The sequence below is a fragment of the Podarcis pityusensis genome, assembly GCF_964106645.2.
Source record: "Podarcis pityusensis genome assembly, chromosome: 4".
NCBI classification, from domain to species: Eukaryota; Metazoa; Chordata; class Lepidosauria; order Squamata; family Lacertidae; genus Podarcis; species Podarcis pityusensis.
In genome coordinates this window covers 25,501,367-25,522,755 of record NC_138027.1, presented here as the reverse complement: position 1 = coordinate 25,522,755, position 21,389 = coordinate 25,501,367, and the positions used below count along the sequence as shown (strand labels likewise).

Sequence of the window (21,389 nt, the reverse complement as noted above, 5' to 3'; positions counted from 1 at the left end):
AATATATATTGCAGTGCCTCTCTGCCTTTCCTACCCTGCTGGGAAGCACAGTTTCCACGTCATTTTTGATAAGCAGTCACAAAGCTCTCTGAATGAAGAAGCAGTCTCTGGCAGATTATACACACAAAGACAGCCTGATTTCTAAGAACTGCCTAATGAATTGTAGCCACAAATCTTATAGCTTGTGGAGAACATTATGTCTTGGAAAATCTAGTTCCACTACTTGGTGACTGCATAGGTTAACACAGACAGAAAGGAAAAACTTTAGATGCAATATATGAACACCAGCGGAAATGAATATAGGTGGACGGGTTCAACTACAATCTTAGGGTGGGTTCTGAAATCCAAGATTTGCTCCAAATGTGCAAAAATGTCACAGACTGCTAAGAGTCGTAAGTAAGTTTTTGCACCAATTTAAGCCTTGTTTACATGGGACGCGGGTGGCGCTGTGGGTTAAACCACAGAGCGTAGGACTTGCTGATCAGAAGGTTGGCGGTTCGAATCTCCGCGACGGGGTGAGCTCCCGCTGCTCCTGCCAACCTAGCAGTTCGAAAGCACCTCAAAGTGCAAGTAGATAAATAGGTACCGTTCCAGCGGGAAGGTAAACGGCGTTTCCGTGCGCTGCTCTGGTTTGCCAGAAGCGGCTTAGTCATGCTGGCCACATGACCCGGAAGCTGTACGCCGGCTCCCTCGGCCAATAAAGCGAGATGAGCGCCACAACCCCAGAGTCGGTCACGACTGGATCTAATGGTCAGGGGTCCCTTTACCTTTACCTAAGCCTTGTTTACTATTCAAAGTTTAGAGACTGCCAATCCATGCTTGGTGTGTTACTGTGCTCTATTCTAATTTTAGAGTCTCATCTGATGATTATTTTGCAATAGGCAATGCAGCCCATTTCTTGTATCCAATTTCATCACATGGATGACATTGGTCATACAAAATGGCCAGGCATATATAAAATGAGCAAGAAGTTCCAAGCTCCAAATGCTGTTTTATGGATTTGGGACTCAGCAGCAATTCTCTAAATCCCTTCTTTCAGTAACCTTTTCTTGCTCCTATGGTTGCTTTGCAGCACTTCTAAACTTCAAATGAGCAGAGGCCACCAGTACATTTCATAACAGCCCAATAGAGGTAGCTGCTAGTCTAGACCATACTCAAAACAACTGACCTACTAGGCTCTAATAAATTTACCCATCTCTTGAGACATCCACTTCTGTTTTCCACATACTGGCAAATATTTACAATGGGAAACTTTGGTTTCTGATTAATAATTTCATGCATGATATTAACATTGATAGAAACAATTATCCACTTTTGGTACTGTTTGAGCAATGGCTGTGTATATACAAATAAATGCAGCCTTGAATTTGAAACAAATAAGAAATCCTTCCTCACAAGCTGATAGGGCGTAGGGCGTTGAACACAAAGAGGTTAATCCAGTCAACAGTAGGCTCAGAAATCAGACGAAGGAATGAAACAAGCTCTTATGTTCTCCAGGGATTCACACATAGGCACCATAGCCACAGTGGGCTGGATCAAACATACACCATCCAACTGTTTACTCCAACACCCAAGTTTGCTTGAATCTTTTAGTCCACCAAGGATTAATATTATGTAGGGACAACACTGTAACCTGTTTATACTGGCACTGCCTGAAACATCTATTGGACAATGGAATGAAAGAATGCAGTAACAATGAAGTACCTTTCTTTCCAATGAAAGGGCCTGGCGTCCAGAAAAACAAAGAAGCCGTCACCCCCACCCCAAAATATGATCTTATTAGGCTTCCGCAAGGTAAGTTGATGCTCATTAGCTTAGGAAAATATACAAATTTGTGGGGGAGGGTCTTCTGTGGCAATTAGGCAAAACAGTACCACCATGTTCAGAGGCACTCAATTTCAGACTGCCAGATGCTAAGGGCAAACATCATAGATGGCTATCTCTACCATTCTGGTTGTGAATCTTTAAGAGCTATCTGGCTAGCAATTACCATATATAGCAATAGTGATAAACTGTATCAGGAATGGGAAGCTGTAGTCCTCCAGGTGTTCTGAACTACAACACCTATTATCCTTTATCACTGACCATGTTGGCTAGGACTGATAAGAATTAAGAGTTTAATAACATCTGGAGGGCCACAGGTTCTCCATCCCTGAACTAGACAGCTCTCTGGTCTGACCCACTAAGGCAATTCTTAGATTCTTAAAAAGCTTGCACAGAAAATTAGACTTGTTAAATATTTCCCACATAAAATCCGAGAGTTTCAAATATGCAGTCATGCTTAATTTTGCTCTTAATGTGCTCTGTTTGCTAAAGAGGCAATGTAAAAGCACCTATGGGAAGAGGCCATTTTCTTTTCCAGGTAACAGAAATACACATTATTCATTAGACATTTATAGTGCCAAATTACAAATTAAAGCAAATCATTAGTGCCTCGGTACCTGATATCCTCTATGAAGCACCACCACTACATATAAGCCTTATACCCATTTCTAATCCCCACTGTAGATCTACTTACCAAATCCCTGTGTAACACCCAGTTAGCATGTAGGTAATGAATACCATCTAGGATTTGATATAATAGAGATTTCACCATTCCCCGAGGTAACTGAACTGGCTTCTTGTTTGCTTTAGAAGCTCTGTGAAACTTTATTATGTGCTGAAAAATAGAAAACAAGCATAGTTAATAATGACTGGTACAAATATTTTGATGCAATGCTTCAGCAAATAAAATCCTCCTGGGTTCATTAACCAGTATGGCATTTCTTGGGATTTGAACAAAATCATGTATAATTCTCCACAGAATTAACCACCCCCCGTTTAGTTAAGCACTGTGTTCATGTTTAGTGCTTTAGCTTCATATTACTATTATCTTCTCATCTTAATTTTATCTATCTTGTATACCACATTGTGTTAGTATTATACTCTCCTCACACTCACAAACCCCTTTTGCTATCTTTTGATTATTTAATAGGGTGTTTTATTACTTTTAATAAGATTTGAATGCTTTTTCATAATGCAATAAGAAAAGAAACTAAACAAAAACAAAAACAGAGAGACCATATCTTGAAGACTTCATTCTAAAATTGTATTTCTCTATTCACACTATAAAGATTTGACTACTGTCTAACCATGTTAAAGAATGAAAAACTATTCATACGGTAAAGGTCAAATATATACCTGAAACATGATTTGTTCAGGAGCTTCACAAGCAGACCTGCACACATTTATAATGCTATGAATCTATGCATTTCCACCTTATCAACTGTACAGCCATTTTTTACTCATAAACTAAAGCTTCCAGCAAAATTTAAGTCTAAAAGAAAAACACTTTTAAACAATTTTTAGTCCATCTCTTTATAATTTCATCCATCTTGACAATCTGACCCAAGCTTACTGATAGCAATAACAATAATAAAGTCTTTAAAGTTCATTCATCAGGGATCAGAGTTCCTTTAACTTCTTTGGATACTGCATACATATTGTTTAAGGGTCCAACATTTCTCATCTGATCCTTGAAACTAAGGCTCAAGTTAAAATCTAAGAATTATATTTTATAAGACCGACTACTGTAAAAATAGAGAAAGAGAAGTAGGACTTTATTAAGAACCACTATGAAAGCGATTAACATTTTTCTTGGGGCCTTTGTGAGGAAGAACACATACAAACCATGCAGGAGATAAAAAATAAGTGTTCTTCTCATGTTTGCATCCATACATTATGCTGGAATTGCCAAGTACCATGCAAATATGAACAGACAGGTGTCTAAATAGTGGGATATACAACCAACATGCTTAAATCTAATTAATGCATGAAGGCCTGCCAGGCTTAGCTAGGTCATACTCCCTCAACCTTGGAAGAAAGGGCTACCAAACTCTGTTCTCTTTTTCCTTTCCACCATGCGAACCCAACCATTAAGAATGCTTAAGCTGGATGCTCCAAGCTTAGACCATGTAACTTTAGCAAGCCATCCCTGTGTATCAATAAAAATAATTTAGAAACCCATACCATTTTGGAAAATAAGTTGTGCTGCCTGTTTTTTATTGCTGCTGCATGGAAAAGAACATGAATCTGACCTTTAAGGAGTTTGTAAGTAAACCATTTTTAACTTACTATATGTGTGGTTTATTTCTATGCTAAGGGAAGTGGAGAACTTTAGAAGAAGCTTAAAAGGGGTTATTTTAAAGGTCTAACAGCCTATATTTCCACAGTTTACTTTGCTGAATGTTTTGTGATTTTAAACATCTGCTGGGGCTCTCTCACCAAAGAGTACCGTATTTTTCCATGTATAAGACGCCCCCATGTATAAGACCAGGGGTCAGCGAACTTTTTCAGCCGAGGGCCGGCCCACTATCCCTCAGACCTTGTGGGGGTCAGACTATATTTTGGAGGGGGGGAAATGAACGAATTCCTATGCCCCACAAATTACCCAGAGATGCATTTTAAATAAAAGGACACATTCTACCCATGTAAAAACACCAGGCAGGCCCCTCAAATAATGCAGAGATACATTTGTACACGGAAAAATCCAGGGAATTCTCCTTTTATTCTTTAACAAATCACTACTAAAAACCCAACATAAATGAGGCTCCTCAAAATAAGGTCCAGCAACTGGGTCAATTAAGCCCTTTGAAGGATGGTATTAGAGCTGCTTAGGACTTAAGAACCACTTTCAGGCAGATTAGCCCAACCACATACATTCCCTTCTCCAAATCATCCCTCTGGCCAAACTAGTTGCTGACCCAGGCTCAAAGAACAACATCATGTAATTTTTGTGCTCATTAATACTTGGTACCAACATCTTTTCTTTTAGGCACAAGCAAAAACTTCACCAGGCATTGAAAAGTATTTCTTGGGTTCTATTATTTTTTTAAAAGCAACAACAACAATGCCAACGGTTAATTGTGCTGTTATATGCTGATTGTTTTGTTTGCATTTATTGATGTTTATTTAAAACATTTTACGGCAGTGTGATTCTTCATGTTCATAGTCCGTGACATTTAACTGATGCAGAATGCTTAAATATACAGTGGAAAAGAGGAGAGTTTCCCACACAGAAAACTGCCATGTTTGAAGCGATGTGTGAAGTTGCCCCAAATCAAGGACAAATGTGTATTTCAAAGAATGAAAATGAAAGGAACACTGTGTACTATGGGGCGGTTTACACATCACTTGGGTCTTTTTCTTTCCTTGTGGCATGCTTCAGAGATGAGCAATCTGCTGCAGAACCAATTTATTGGTTTCCAAACAATAATAACCATAGCCCATTACCTGCTAACAAACAGACTTCCTTACCCAAAGGTCATGTTCCGCATAGTCAAAGAGAAGCCACACTTTTCTATCAGCATGAGACAGAAACACTTTTTGCAGAGAAATTACATTTGGATGTTTCAGCTCCCGAAGCAGCTGTAAAACAAATGCTATCCATTAGGAAGGTGTTCACACACAAGCCAGAAAATAGAATCGACAATTCTTTTTATAATTTTAAGTTCTTTAAATATGCTGGTTTTTCAGAATTTATCTTTGATGCTCTTAATCCACAACAAAGAATGAATGAACAAAAGAAAAGAAAAAAGAATATGGGCTTCATTTTAATTAAGGTGGTATAAAGAGTTTATGTCTATAAAGACATAAACCAGACTACAACTAGGTCAAATGTACCTCCCTCAGGATGCAATGATGCTACTGAAATTATGCTTATACAAATCATGGCATTATGCACTAATCAACTGCATTTTCCATATAGCATCACACAAAGCTCCTGTATAACAAATCAGACAATTGTACACACTCACTGGCAGAAACTCTCCGGGGTTTCAGACAGGGGTCTTTCCCAATCCTACCTGGAGATGCAGCGAATTGAATTGTATTTTAATATAAAGCTTTTAGATGCAATATATACTGTATCTTCCATATATGAAAATGTGTTGCATATGGCCATAAATGAAATTATATTCACTAATGAAAAAGGCTTAATTTACCATTAAAATTACTTACTGCTATTTCTCTGCATGCAGACATAGAAATTCCAGTACCTTCTATTTGCTTTAGAGCGTAATCTTTATCATCTTTCCTGTGAAAGAGAGAACAATCTTCAAAAAGTGCACTGTAAATGCAAAAGTAGCCTTATGAGCACTATTTAGAATCAAACACACAATTAAGTGTTTGTAATGGGAACAGAAACCAAGCAAGTATAGGAAAAATATTTAGAGTTGAATTTTAAACTGAATACATGAGAGTCCAATCCGACCACAAAACTTCCCACCCCAGAAAGAAGTATTTGTCCTGAAAAACACTTATGCTGAATCATTCATAATTTTCTAACAAATAAAAGCGGAAAAAAGCAGTGCACAGACATGACTTTTGTTGTCGTCTCTGCTTTTATTAGCAATGCAGTCTCTCATTTTCTAAGTGCTTTGACTTCATAGTTCTCTGGAGTAGCATTTAAATTGGGTTTCATAACAGAACACTCACCACACAGGTCATTCCAGGATTTCGGCTTTTGCAGTGTTAAGATATTTTACAGCTTTCACAAAGTCAAAGTTTGATAAGGGAACTAACCCAGGTAAGAATGGGATAAATTTGTCTAACTGGGGTCCAGGGAACAGACACTGCTGCGTTGCTGAGACAGGGTGGGTGTGGGATCAAATAATGATTTTATTCCCAGTCACTCAGATATAAACACATACTTTATATTGCCTCGGAAGTAAACAAACTGGTTCTGCAAAATTTAGTTGCATCTTTGCTCACATTTTATGGCATATGCTTAAACTTCACCCCAATATGGCCTAGATCCAGAAATCTAATGAGTGCGACTCACAAGTCACTTTGTTGGGGACAGGAAGTTATTTGCTCATTTTCTCTTCTTCTTTTAGCCCCCAAAGGCTAGGGGACCCTTTTAAATATATATATATATATATATATATATATATATATATTAATAATTTCAAAGTTACAGAAAAGGAAAAAATTAAAAACAACACTACAATACATAAAAAAGAATTTAAAAAAGCAAAACATAAAAACCAATGCAACAATACAACAAAAAGATAAAAAAAGAAAGAAAAAAAGACACAAATCCCATATTTATATATCTTTAACTTCCATTTGCTTGTTTCATTGACCTCCTCACACCTCCCTTTTTGTATTCTAGTTTGATTAGTTATTTCAGCAAATTCTTCCCATCTTTCTCAATTTTTATTAAATAATTTATCTTAACAATTTAACCTATTAACTCAACAAATCCTTTCCATCTTTTCCCCATATTCTGTTATTCAAATTACCTTAATTTATTTAACCTTATCTTACCAAAAAATACTTTAAAGCTTAAAACTCGATTATACATAACTCCTGATATCATTTCTACTAGAGTCATATAGTTTTATTCCAACATTTTCCCTAATATTCATTAATTTTAGGCTAATTCCCTAGGAAAAAAAAAATTCTTTATAAATTTTCTTCCAATCTTCATCCAACGTCTCTTCTTCCTGGTCTCGGGTCGTGTCAGTCCTTACTGTCCATTCCATCTAGTCCATCAACCTGGTGATCTTATGTCCGAGGCCCTTAAGTCTCTTCCATGTCCCTTCTGCAGATCTTCTTCTTCTTGTTTATACTTGCATTTTTCCTTGTCTTTTGTTGGTCTCTTTCTTAATTTCTTTCCTTTCTCATTGAGGGGTAGGGCTCTGGGGGATTCCAACCCAAAATTATCTCCGTCTCCCTTCATCAAACCAGCCCATTCCCCACAGTCCCACTGCCCACAGTCATCGATGTAGTCCAAAAAATATTTAAAAGCATATTTCAAGGTCTCTCCAAAGTTAAAAACCTCCTCAGCTCCAGACTCCCCCTGGCCCACTCCAACTTCAATCTTCAAAGACAGTGGCTTATGCCCCTGTAGGGCCTCGGGTCTCTCCATTTGTATTATTTGAGGTGCAACCGCAACCTCCTCCATTATCTTCTGCACTTGCCCAGTCAGTACAGGTTCCTGAGTTGGTCCCTGAATAATTTCTGTATCAATATTACCTGTTTGTTCACAGTTATTAACCACAACAGTCATCAAATCCATTTTCTCATTCATCAAATCCATCTTCTCATGCATCTGTTCCAACAAGGCACTTGTCTTGCATAAAGCAAGCACCAAAACTTCCTCCCAGCTCATATTTAGTCAAGGTCAAAAAGGACTGGTCAGCTAGGGGACCCTTTAGGACAGTGTGGAAGGTGACACGGGGTGCTACAGGGAAAATCAGAAACACTATAACCAGAAACAGCCCCCACTGGATCAGAAATACCTGCACAAACAGAAGGACACCTTACACTTGCAGAAAAGCAAGTCTGGATCTGACCCAATGTCTTTACACAGTGCATTTCAGCAGGTTTCCAAGGAAGCTAAAGTTAAAAATATTCAAGTTTCATCTGTTCCTATGGGACGCAGTTAAGCATATGCTATCCAATTTATAAGGATATTTTATGGGGAGCTACAAAATGCTTGTTTAACATGACAGCAGAGAACACAGGTAATTCTGAATGCAGAAGCCAAGTGAAGAATAATGGGCAGCAACATATGAACATTTCCTTCACGCTTTATTTTGAACTTGATGTTTTTGTAGCACTTGGACATGATTTTCAAGAAGCAGTGAAGTACTGGGAGGACAAATATAAGTAATGGTCAATGGCAGTATATGGTTAAGTATCTGGCATGAGGAGAAAACATGCTAAATTTTAAGGTGCACTGTCTCCTTTTGTAGGGACTCTGAGTAGACTAAGCAAAGTAGGTGCTTCTACGCTGTTGACTGCTTGCATTCATAGTCATTTATAGACTTTAGCTAGCAAAAGTATTATTATTATTTATTAATTGTGTATGCTGCCCTTCATCCGCAGATCTCAGGGTGGTTCACAATAGTAGGAGGCTGCACAAACAGTTTGTTGGGTTATTGGGATCACTTCCATCCCCGAAGACTGTCAACTCATTTTTCTTCCCCTAACACAGAATCCACAATTCCCAGGATTCTAAACTGGTTGCTAGATTGCAGGCTTCATATCAAATTTCACACAAAGAACTTTAGAAGACTAGAAGCTCAAAATCTGGACAACTATAAGGAAAGAATACTTAATGCCACTGGAAGACATTCAGGTTTTTAATTCTGTCGGAACATTAAACCTGGTATGGTCAACCTTAATTCCCGGAACCAAGACAGCTACAAATGAATTAAAAGAAGCTCAGGGTGTTGTATGTGGTTTCCCCATCTTAGCCTCACAGCAGCCCTGTAACTGAGCTCAAGAGACAGAGCAACGGATTAGAATCATAGTAAACTTTATGACTCCCACACGGTAACCACTACATCATAATGGCTCTTGCCTTTGGCAGGATATTACCAATATATTCTAATACACTGTTAATTACAAAATTGCATCAGCCTTGATTAAGGAAGCATGCACTTTGCAATCTAATACTTAAAACCATTATCTATCTCACGAAGAGGCAATAATCCAAGATGATTCTGCATCACAGCACTAAATAAAGATGTTCTCCCAGGATGTGGTCACATAGCTTGTTACCTTTCCCACCTGCCTTCATACTAACTTTCTGGTATAAATGTAACTTCCTCCACATTGCCTGTTACACAAAGCAAGCACCTGTGGTTTTAAAGCTGCCTTATTGAGAAATGAGATCAGAAATAGGGCCGTCTCTCAGTGCATTTTACTGACAGAATAGAAAAGCCACAGAAGTGTCACACTAAGTTTCTTTACTCAGTTTGCCAAAAGGCACTACAGTACCTGAAATCACACCTGAAATTTCCGATTTTGAACAAAAAAAATCAGGTCCCAGAGCACAGCCTGAAAGCACAGAACTCTAGTGTTGCTGAAGTTAAGGAGGTGTCTGTCTGATCAGTGCCTCAAGAGATTGATGCCTCACGTATGCCACCTTGGGTTCCAGGTTGGAAGAAATGAGAGATATAAATGTATATTTATTAATATTAATAATTATAATTTCCTGGGTGGGATTCTGAATTTTAAATTTAATTTTAAAGAGCGTATGATGGGAAAAGCATATACAACACCCTGAGCTTCTTGGAAGAAGCGAAAGATTTAAATGTACAAGATCAATAAAACCCCTGGTGTTTATTTTATGGTCTTTGCTTAATTAATCTAGGTCTGTTGTAGCTGCTCTTAAATAATATAAGCTAGGACTTGTGATTCTTCATTCTTCCCCCAAATGGATGGTGAGAAACAGAATACTGGCCTTCTAAAACTGCCTTCTTTCTTTTAATTCGCTTGTAGATGTCTTCACTGGAAGTCCATGAGTTCTAGCACAATGAGCCAAACTTTTCTTTGACTACTTTCTCCAAAACATGCAGAATTTGATAAACTTATATCATGTCACCTCTTACTCGCCATTACTCCAGACTAAAATTGTACATAGTTCTGATCATCTCACCTCAAAAAGGATATGGTAGTGTTGGGAAAGGTTTCTTCTGTGAGGAAAGGTTGCAGCATCTAGCCATCCACTACAACCACAAGGTTTCATTCCTAGTCAGTCATCACCAGTTCGGACCACATAAGTGTATGTGTGAAATAAAGCTTTTGCCCCAATATGTATTATTTTATACTTATTTACATTGAATTGCATTTGCCGTTTTACCGCCGATTCACTCAGTTTTGAGAGAACCTGTTGAAGCTTTTCACAACTGTTTTTTGCTTAAACCACTTTGAACAACTGGGTATCATTGGCAAATTTTGCTATGTTACTGTTCACACCAAGGCTAAATCATTTATGAACAAGTTAAAAAACAATGGTCCCAATACTAAAACCTAGGGGTCTCTATGCTCTACATCCCATCCATTTACAGTGGTACCTCGGGTTAAGGACTTAATTCGTTCCGGAGGTCTGTTCTTAACCTGAAACTGTTCTTAACCTGAAGCACCACTTTAGCTAATGGGGCCTCCTGCTGCCGCCGGAGCACGATTTCTGTTCTCATCCTGAAGCAAAGTTCTTAACCCGAGGTACTGGGGAACTGGATTCAGCCAATGGGCCAGAGCCACAGCACCACTACTTGTCACTTTGTCAGGTAGGAAGGGCAGTCCACCAGTTGTCAGCAACATTACATCGTATGATGTCAGGTGATTCAACTTCAAAAGGAAAAATCAAGAACTCCAGAAAAAAGTTGTCAAATTCAAATACAACCACTTCCACAAGCATCAGAAGAGAAATAACTAAGTACACAATTTAGACTGCAATCTCAATTATTTGTTTTCAATTTAGCCCCCATGACCTTACCTGCCATGTGCCCAACATCATATGACATCAGGTGATAAGACAGATGGGTGTGGTTTGGGTCAAACTATGCTGTGGACCAAATGGGGAGATCCGTTTGGCCTCATTAGGCTTGGGGGGTAGAGATTCTCAACTGTTGCACTAAAACATGACTGAGTGATTGTTAGCAAGACTTGATTTTTTGCAACTAAACTGAAATCTTCACTGTGATAGAGGTTACTGGCTAATGCTCCAATAAGCAAGTTATTTAACATAGAAGAATGCAATGAAACTCTCAAGAACTAGAGAGTGCAACTAATCTGCATGGCATTTTGATCAAGGTAGGTGCTAACTCATAACTGAGGATTAGCTGCACTTAAAGTTTAATGTTCTTATTTTGTAATCTATTGTCTTGAACACTGCACTTCAAACTGTATCTGTTAGTTTCATGTAAATGTTAAAAAGCACACAGTGGAAAAGACAACATGAAATCCTGTATACATTTCTCAGAACCACTTTCTGGAATTGCCCTGCAAGACAAAATCAGAACCTGAAAGCCATACAAAAGTCTAGAGAGGAAAGTTCATGTTTAAGTTAACAGATGACCTCATTTATGTAAATATTAAACAAAAAGGGAGGATATTATTGAGAAAGACTTGCACCTGCCCTTGAAAAAAAATCTTGATATTTATTAACTACTACATAATTGTCACATTTGCAACAATTCTGAGTTCCCAGAAATACATTTTCCCTCTTTTTTCAACTCCCAGCTCTCATCTCTTTTACTGCTTAGACACAGCTGCTAGTTACTGGACATAGCAGTTCATGTGCATAAGACAAAGACTGTCTTTGTTTAGAGAACACAAATATTCATAGTTTGAGAACTATGCAAACTGTTGATCTTTCCGTTTTCAAGAGAGAATAGGTACTGTCCAAGTATGCCATACCCTGTAGACCCACTGAAATCAATGGACTTAAACTACTTAAGTTCACTGATTTCAGTGGGTCGGCTCTGTTTATGGCTAAAGCCGGATAACACCCAAAACAGGGATAGCACCAGGCTTCAGATGGCCAATGCCTCCATCCTTATTTTTGCAGCATACTCTTTCACCCTGCTACTGCCTATTCTTCCTGCTCTCTGCCTACACCCATTTTACTTAAAGAAAGAGAATTCACTGGTGCAGTAAGCAGCAGCAATGCGGATAGCTTCTTTGCCACCTCCTCAGCACTTGACTCTGAGAAAGGAGCCAAAGGGGTTCTTCTTCAGTGACAGTGAGCCATTCTGGGTGAGGTGACCAGGAGAATACCTGTGCCACTGCTAGGGTTTGCCTCAGCAATTAATTTAAATTCCCCCTCTGGTCTTTCTAGCAGTCATGGCAAACCACAGTTGCAGCACAAGCATCGCCCAGAATTTCTGGCCCTGAGAAGGAACCCCTTGACCCCTTCTCAGAGCTCAGGCAAAGCAGCTGAGAGGGCCAGGTGGCTAGCTGGCTGTTGTGGATGCAAGTAGAGTTTGAAAGCCAAGCAGTGCCTCAGCATGTCACCTGGGCCTGGCAGGAAGGCCCTTCTGAGACCTGGGACCCTCAACCAATGCCCAACCTGGCTGTCAGCCACTGATACCAGGCCTGACCCAATAAGTGTAGGTTGAACTCGCTTCTTTTCAAGCTTAACTTTAACTAGGTTATTTAGAAAATAAAAAATATTATAAGCCTTAAAAAAGCAATCATTTATCATAAACACTGCATAATAAAAGGCAGGCACAAAGTAAGAGGAGATAGGATCAACAGTATGAAAGAGAAAGGGAACCATTTAGCATAGAATGGAGGAAAATAGGATCGTGGCCAATACACAGAATGGTAAAGACCATTTGTTTAGTGTGTTGCATGGTGCTCTGTATGAGAGAGAATAACATGCAGGGAACCTAAAATAAGCAAGAGGGAATTATTTGCTGCACACAACCAAACTGTTAAGCTTACTTCCTGCCAAAGTGCTGGTGACAGTCAACAACATAAACAGGATCAAAAGGACTAGAAGGCTTTAAAGGATATTAAGTTCTATTAATGGCGATAGTATTATGGTCAGAGTACACCTGCTGCGTTGCAAACCAAACTTCACCTATCATGAAAACATGCCTTGAAAAACACTGAAGACAGTGCCTGAAATCAGGCTAGTGAACAGAACCTAGCAATTCAAATTTTGCTTGAGCAAAATTAAGGTTAATAGAAATAAGAATGTATATCCTCTTACCACTAAATGCTTCAAAATATTAAAAATACATCTGCATCATACAATTATCTGAAACTAGATCCTCCTGGATACAGTGACACGCTTGATGGGTCCTTCATCTAAATAAGAAAGAATATTACAGTGGTACCTCTGGTTGCGAACGGGATCCGTTCCGGAGGCCCATTTGCAACATGAAAGGAATGCAACCTGCAGTGGCGCGTCTGTGCACGCGTGGGTTGCGACTCGCTGCTTCTGCGCAAGTGCGTGACATCATTTTGTGTGTCTGCGCATGCGCGAGCGGCTAAACCTGGAAGTAACCCTTTCCGGTACTTCCGGGTCGTCGCGGGACTCAACCTGAAAAAACATAACATGAAGCAAACGTAACACGAGTTATGACTGTACTCTAAAGTTCCTAATCATGACCATTTTCACAGATGCTGCATAAGATAATGATCTGGAATTTGAAAATTCCATATGAAAGATAGTAGGTCATTTAATAAGACTGAGGGCCAAACCAGGCAACCATTCACAGAATAAGCAGCTGCATTAATGGCTTCTTAAAGTAATTAGCAGTGCAGGGACCCTGATCTGGATCAAGAAACTAGTGTGGGACAGGGTAGTGAGACTTTAGCCCTTTGCCCCCACTTGTGATCTCAGTCTTGATCAGTCCCTGCCCTCCACAACTGCTATTTTACTTTTTAAAAGCTGGAAATTCTGTCTTGCCTGGTTTGGCCCTGATTTCTACATAATTGGTTTGTAGCTAAAATTCTGGAAGTACCTTATGCACACTCTTATTTCAGATATGCAATTAGTTGTGTACATGTGATTCAATAGTTCAAAGTCACTGATCATTTCATTCCTTAACAGCTTTATAAAATTTATATGTTTAAGTCAGAACCCCTATATGAAGCTCAGTTTTTGTGACTGTTTTAAAGCACAAGTAACTTCATTTTAAATACAAGGTCCCAGATTCAATCTCTGGCATATGTACCTAAAATGCCTCAGGCAGCAGCTCTAGGAAAGATATTGGAGAGCCACTGTTGTAAAGGGCTAGATGGACCAATGGTCTGAGTCAATAAAATGTGTAATGTTTGGGCTTAAACTGCTAGTTGTCACAGGTGATGGATCTGCTAAATAGATCTGCTAAACAGTTAAAAACCAAGAAGAAGGGGGTGTAAATAAACAGATGGTTTTACCCTAGGGAGACAGACCCAAGGATGTGTGATGAGTATGTTTTATTTCCAGCCACTCAATTCTTAATATTGCACTGACTATTTAAAAATACAGTAAAAGAACTGCTTATGAACTAAATCAAGTTTTTGTGTGTCTTGGGATTTTTCTTTGCTGAACCATCTGAAGTTAAACTGTCAAGATTGGATGACCAGGTAATCAATGTTCATGTTACTGGGGGGTGGCAGCAAGGGGAAACACTCACCAAGTGTTTTAGAAGGCTGTTGGTGTTGTGTCATGACTCAACTAAAGTTTGGAGGGTTCATGACTTTAAAAAGGTCCCCTCCTTACTTCCCCATTCTCAATAACTTAAGCACTGAAGGTATCAGACTACACTGTCCATTCATATAACAACTAAACCAACTACAAAGCTACAAATTTGTTGCAATGACAACTATATCAGATTGTCACAGTTGTGTGCACTCAAAGCCATCTTACATGATCCTAAGATAGTCACAGAACCTGCTCGGAATGGGTTCACACTGCTATCCCTTAAGAATCCCTTAAGAGCGCTTCTAGGTCAGGTACCACTCCTGGATCTCCAAGAATTAACATTGGCTAGGAACACTTTATACCAGCTTTGGCTAGTATGCCAATTGCACCCTCCATTTCCTAGACAAAAAAAGATGTGTCACTAATGCTTTTAAAACATCCATATTAGAATACTGTGATGTGTTTGTCTCTGAAGAGCATTTGGAAACCTAAATGATTCAAATGCATCTGTCAAAACTATAAACTGAAGTCTGTGGCAAGGAGCACAGCATTCCACTATACTGCCTCATCTTCACTGACTCTTATTTGGTTTCCATTCAGAGAGCTAGCTTTGACTCTAAACATTATTGTACCTTAAGGGTTCATCTCCTCCCATAGAAACTCCCATTCACTTAGTTCAGCATCATATCCTGTTATGTGTTCCCTTGTTATCCAAGGTGTGGTGAGTGGTTATATAAGCAAAAGTACTTCTCAGGGAAATCCTTTCTAAAAGAGGGCCACTTGGTTTCTTAACTGCTTGGCTTTAGGGGACTACAGGTATTTCAGAGAGGTTTTTTTTAAAATGATAAAGTATTGCCTTGCAGCCTTTCTCAACCGGTGGGTCCCCAGATGTTGTTGAACTACAACTGCCATCACCCCTAGCAAGCAAGGCCAGAGCTCAGGGATGCTGGGAGTTGTAGTCCAACAACATCTGGGGACCCACAGGTTGAGAACTGCTGCGAGACTTGCTAGCTATTGATCCTGCTCCTTTAAATGTTTGTCTTATGTTTACTTTTTTATTCATTTTCTATCACTGTTAAGCCATCAGTGGTCTAGACTGTATAGCAAGATGGGATAATTGTTAAAATGTAAAATAACTCAAGATACTGCCCTCAAGACTGCTATGGCACGAAAAGCCACCATCAGGTGAATGCATAGAACTGGGTGTTGGAGTAGTGTGTTCCTGGGGGAAACCAGCTTTTTTGGAGCAACACTACGTTAATAAAAATATGGGAGATGTTTCAAAAGGGTTGCAAATGACACACAGCAAAACACAACTTACCTGACCTACTTCCCTTTCAGGAGCTGTATTAGCATACAAAGCTATCGGTCATGGATTCTGCACTCAAATAACTAAGAAGTTGCTTTTGTAGTTATGAGGATCCCTTTTTATTTTGATTGAACTGGAGAACACTTTCAAAAATCTAATATGCACATCATATAAAAAAACACAACCACATTATATTGGGGGTTTTTTGCACATTGAAACTGGCAAATAAAAAGAGCACCACTAGAGTAACCTAAAGACATAATTCAATATTCATACATGGAACACTAGCTACATTTAAATTACAAGCGACTCTTAAGTTATTTGGCAGTTATGCCAAAATCACATATAGTCAAAACACACTGGGTTCAATGGCTGGTGGGATTGCCAAAGTCTTTTTTCCCAGATGGCAGCCCACTTTCTGTCCCCTTTTATTGATTTATTTTTATTTTGATGAGTACATAAAGCTGATTGCGCACAAGTTAAATGTATGTAAGCTGCAAGTTACCTATAGTTTTTAAAGCAAACTGAAAGCTATTAAGTTTAGAATAATATTGGGTCGGTCAGAAACAATATAAATTAAAAGCTTTCGCAGATGACCTGGTTTTGACCTTGCAGAAGCCAGAGCCCAGTACGAAAAGAGTATTACAATTGATTAATGACTTTGGTCGGGTGGCTGGATTTAAATTAAATAAACAGAAAACTAAGGTTTTGGGGAAAAACTTGACTAATACAGAGTCAGAACGGTTTCAGAATGAGACGGAACTTAATGTGGTTAAAAAAGTAAAATACCTAGGGGTAAACATAACAGCAAAAAATCTAAGTCTATTTAAGGACAATTATGAAAAATGTTGGACAGAAATTAAGAGAGACTTAGATAGTTGGTCAAAATTGAAACTTTCTTTGTTAGGCCGAATTGCTGCTATCAAGATGAATGTATTGCCAAGGATGTTGTTCTTATTTCAAACACTTCAGGTTTTGGACAAAACGGAGTGCTTTCAGAAGTGGCAGAGAGACATTTCTAAGTTTGTCTGGCAGGGCAAAAAGCCCAGAATTAAGTTTAAGATATTAACCGATGCAAAACAAAGAGGGGGCTTTGCCCTGCCAGACTTAAAGTTGTATTATGAAGCCGCAGCGTTCTGCTGGCTAAAAGACTGGCTACTTCTTGAAGACACTGATGTGTTAGATTTGGAAGGGTTCAACAATACCTTTGGATGGCATGCATATTTATGGTATGACAAGGTTAAAGCAAATAAGGCCTTTAAGAACCATATTGTCAGAAAATCATTGTTTAATGTCTGGACAAAATATAAAGACTTGCTGGAAAATAAAACACCAAGGTGGCTTTCACCTTTGGAAGCCAAGGCCCGAAAAAGACCCAATATGGAGGCTAAATGGCCAAAATATTGGGAAATACTAGAAAAGGATGGAGACAATTGGAAATTGCAGAGTCTGGAGAAAATGAAAGACAAAGTGCGAGATTGGTTACATTACGCTCAGATTAAAGAAGTTTTTAAAAACGATAAGAAACTAGGGTTCCAGGTGGAGAAATCGAAATTAGAAACAGAATTGTTAGAACCAAAGATTAAGGTACTTTCAAGGATGTATAACTTGCTGTTGAAATGGAATACACAAGACGAAACGGTTAAATCGGCTATGATAAGGTGGGCACAGGACATTGGGCATAATATCATGTTTGAGGACTGGGAGAGGTTGTGGAGTAATGGATTGAAATTTACTGCATGTAACGCCCTGAAAGAAAATGTAATGAAAATGATTTATAGATGGTATATGACCCCAGTCAAACTTGCTAAAATTTACCACCTGTCTGATAATAAGTGTTGGAAATGCAAAGAGTGCGAGGGAACGTTCTTCCACCTCTGGTGGACTTGCCCTAAAGTGAAGGCGTTCTGGGAAATGATTTATAATGAACTGAAAAAGGTATTTAAATATACCTTCACTAAGAAACCAGAGGCTTTCCTTTTGGGTATTGTCGGCCAAGGGGTGGCAAAGAAGGACCAGACATTTTTTATGTATGCAACAACAGCAGCAAGGATACTTCTCGCAAAACATTGGAAAACTCAAGATCTACCCACACTGGAAGAATGGCAGATACAACTGATAGACTACATGGAACTGGCTGAAATGACCGGCAGAATCCGTGACCTGGGAGAAGAGAGGATTGAGGAGGACTGGAAGAAATTTAAGAACTATTTACAAAAGTATTGCAATTTGAGTGAATGTTAAATAAGATGCTAGATCAAAATAACTGAGCACCACTAAATTTAGAAGTTTTTAAGAAAATAAGTAAGACTGTGAAATTTAGCTTCTTCTGAGAATTATAAGATTAGGAAATATAGAAGGGATATAAGAATTTAAATAAGATGATAAATTGCTGACAAAATGTTTTAACGATGAAAATGGGAGCGGGAGATGTGAGGAAGTCCAAAGAAAATGTGAAAATATGTTAAGATCAATGTTACATTGTTTATCATGTTTATTTTTATTGTAAAACTTAATAAATTGCTTTAAGTTTAGAATAATATTGAACTGAACTTAAAAATTTATTATTCACATAGAAACAAATACCAAGTAGCACACAGGATTGAGGTGTAATTTATACATTAATCACAACAGAAGATTGTTTCAAAGCATTTTGCTGATCATTGTGAGTTTTAAGGAGATGCTGAACCCCTGAAAGACCTCAACTTAGATTGGTAGGGATCACTAAAACTGCCTCCATTCCACTTCTGCTGACTGATGCCTTCCATTAATTTCCACCAATGGACAGGCGCCATTGGATGACACTGTTGACCTTTAAAGGGTAAACTGTCTGAGCAGCAACAGGTTTGCCCTCAAGAACTGTAAATACTTTAGTATTTGAAGATGTCAGTGTCAGATTTTATCAAGATTTACATCATTAGAGTAATTTGCACAAATGTGTAATATAGAATAGCAAGTTATTTTATGTATAGTGGCACATACAAAGGCATAATTGCCTTTCACAGAATCATGTAACTGTTGAGCTGGAAGGAACCCTAAGGGTCAACTAGTCCAGCCCCCTGCAATGCAGGAATCTCAACTAAATCATACATGACAGATAGCCACCCAGAGAATCACAGATGGGGGGAGGGGGAAACCAAGTTCGTTCCAAAGTCAGTATGCTCCTGTGAATGTCATTTACAGAAATGCTCTACACATTACATATACTCATGTGTAAATAATCAGAAAGCAAGTTGGGTTTATAAATAATCAAATTAAGGTTTAAATAGTTCTGACAACTTGCCAGGGAAAGATTCTTTGATACAAAAGAAACAGTCATGTCTTTCAAATACTAATTTTAAAGTCTTACCTACATACTTGGAATAGGGAGGTTTAATAGGCAAGCCTCAAAATTTTCTAATGCAGTCATACCTCGGGTTGAAGTAGCTTCAGGATGAACATTTTCGGGTTGCACTCCGCAGCGACCCGGGAGTAATGGAGCGTGTTACTTCCAGGTTTTACATCATATTATGTGCATCAAAATGAATCACACGCAGAAGTGGCGTATCGCCACCCGCGCTGCGTTCACTTCAGGATGCAAACGGAGCTCCGGAATGGATCCCGTTTGCATCCAGAGGTACCACTGCAATGTATTTTTAAAATAAAGAAAGTGGATAAACATGCCCTACATCCAGACTTTGGTTGTGAAGTTCATAAATACCTACCTACTTCAAAACCACCAAAATGGCTTCAGGTCCAATTTGGGAAGCATGGTATCAGCATGTGGAACCTTAAAATACCCCTTTACACAAGCAACTACATGCATCCTTATGCATAGTGAGTGACCACCACACATGCATCCTTATGCATAGTGAAAACCTCCCCAGATTCCAACATGCTACAGTCATGTGCAAATTGCATTTCCCCTGGAAATACTAAGGTATCACTTGTTACTATAGAAAGCTCATTAAAGTGCATCACCCATAACCAGCATAAGAGAAATGAAGCTGGAGCTGCAGGATAAATCTGTTGTTAAAGATTCCACAATTCATAAACATTTAGAATATAAAATGCCCAGAAGTAATAAGAAATGCAGACTACAGATTCTTATGGCTACAAAAATGCTAGGCTAGGTAATGCAACTTAGGTTACAATTAACAAGTTATCTCTTGTTAAGTGTGGGAAGCTAACTCCAATTCAATTTCTTTTCCCCACAGCTCTACTAAGAAAAAGGTAAAAGATGTATTTCAAAAGAAAAAATCACCAAACCCTCTATGATGATTGGTATGTATCCTTCACAAAAGCAGTCAGCAAGGAAGTACAAAATGGTGACAAGCTATTAAGTAATGAAAATCAAATGCAGGTTGGCAAAAAACAAACAAACAGAAACCGGGTGGGTCTGCAATAAGTAGAACAATTTATTTAACTGAGAGAGCTCTGTTTCAAAAGATTACACAAGAGGATTTCTACAGCTGGATGCATGCTGGCTGTCACTTATTGTATCTAATATAATAGGATGTTTTGTAAGGTATAAGATGAGAACTGCTAAAAAAACCCCACTAGTAATAAAACCACAGTTACTAAGACGGCCAGGTATAAACTCAAGAATGTGCTAATCGTGGAATGAAAGACAAGAGGCATTGTTTAGGAGAAAGCCACAGACATAACTCTACAAAGGTAAGCAGGAAGAGACAGATTATGTTCTAAGATTATTTAAGGATCAGTTACCCCTTGCCACATTTTAGACTTCACCTAGTCTGATTATTAGAATATCAGTGCCTCATGCCTTCCCACATGCAAACTTGCATGTGGGAAAGCAATTCTAAAGTGGTGGGAGGGGAAAACAAAAAGCCTCTACGACTAGGTGATAACTATTTCTTAAGTGATTAAACTGAGGTAGAAGTGCTGGGACCAATCACACTGAAAAATAAATGGAGTATGAGGGACAAAGAAGCGATTAGTAATGAAACATGAGGTGGCAGACAAAAAGATAGGGAAGGAAGAAGGGATTAAGGAGGCAAAAAGAAGAGGAAGATAATTAGAAAAGAAATGGGAAGTACAGTAATACAAAACACATGGTGTATGCACAGAGATGCAGCAGGAGTTACCAGGGGGTAGGTGTGAAGGTGGGACTTTCTTACAAGTAAAAACTAGAGCTCAATGGCAGAGCCTGTGCCTTTCCCT

General features: G+C 38.7%; 1 protein-coding gene and 1 long non-coding RNA gene across 6 annotated transcripts in view; one reads left to right on the top strand and one right to left on the bottom strand.

Moving 5' to 3' along the window:
• The window catches only part of CDK8 (cyclin dependent kinase 8), a 42,967-nt gene that overhangs the window by 19,910 nt on the left and 1,668 nt on the right, over nt 1-21,389 (bottom strand). For 4 of the 5 annotated variants that reach the window (XM_081004164.1, XM_081004163.1, XM_081004161.1 and 1 more), the window contains exons 2-4: nt 5,998-6,073; nt 5,296-5,406; nt 2,519-2,659 (exon numbers count right to left, since the gene is read on the bottom strand). In XM_081004164.1, coding sequence (XP_080860290.1) covers nt 2,519-2,659; nt 5,296-5,406; nt 5,998-6,021 — 276 coding nt within the window. In that variant the 5' untranslated portion in view covers nt 6,022-6,073. Of the gene's footprint in view, nt 1-2,518; nt 2,660-5,295; nt 5,407-5,997; nt 6,074-21,389 lie in introns of those variants that run through there. The other variant, XM_081004165.1, reaches the window with a different exon arrangement.
• Nucleotides 14,380-20,791, top strand: LOC308476584. Its single transcript, XR_013985980.1, has 2 exons — nt 14,380-14,859; nt 20,423-20,791. It is a non-coding gene; the product is annotated as an uncharacterized lncRNA (long non-coding RNA).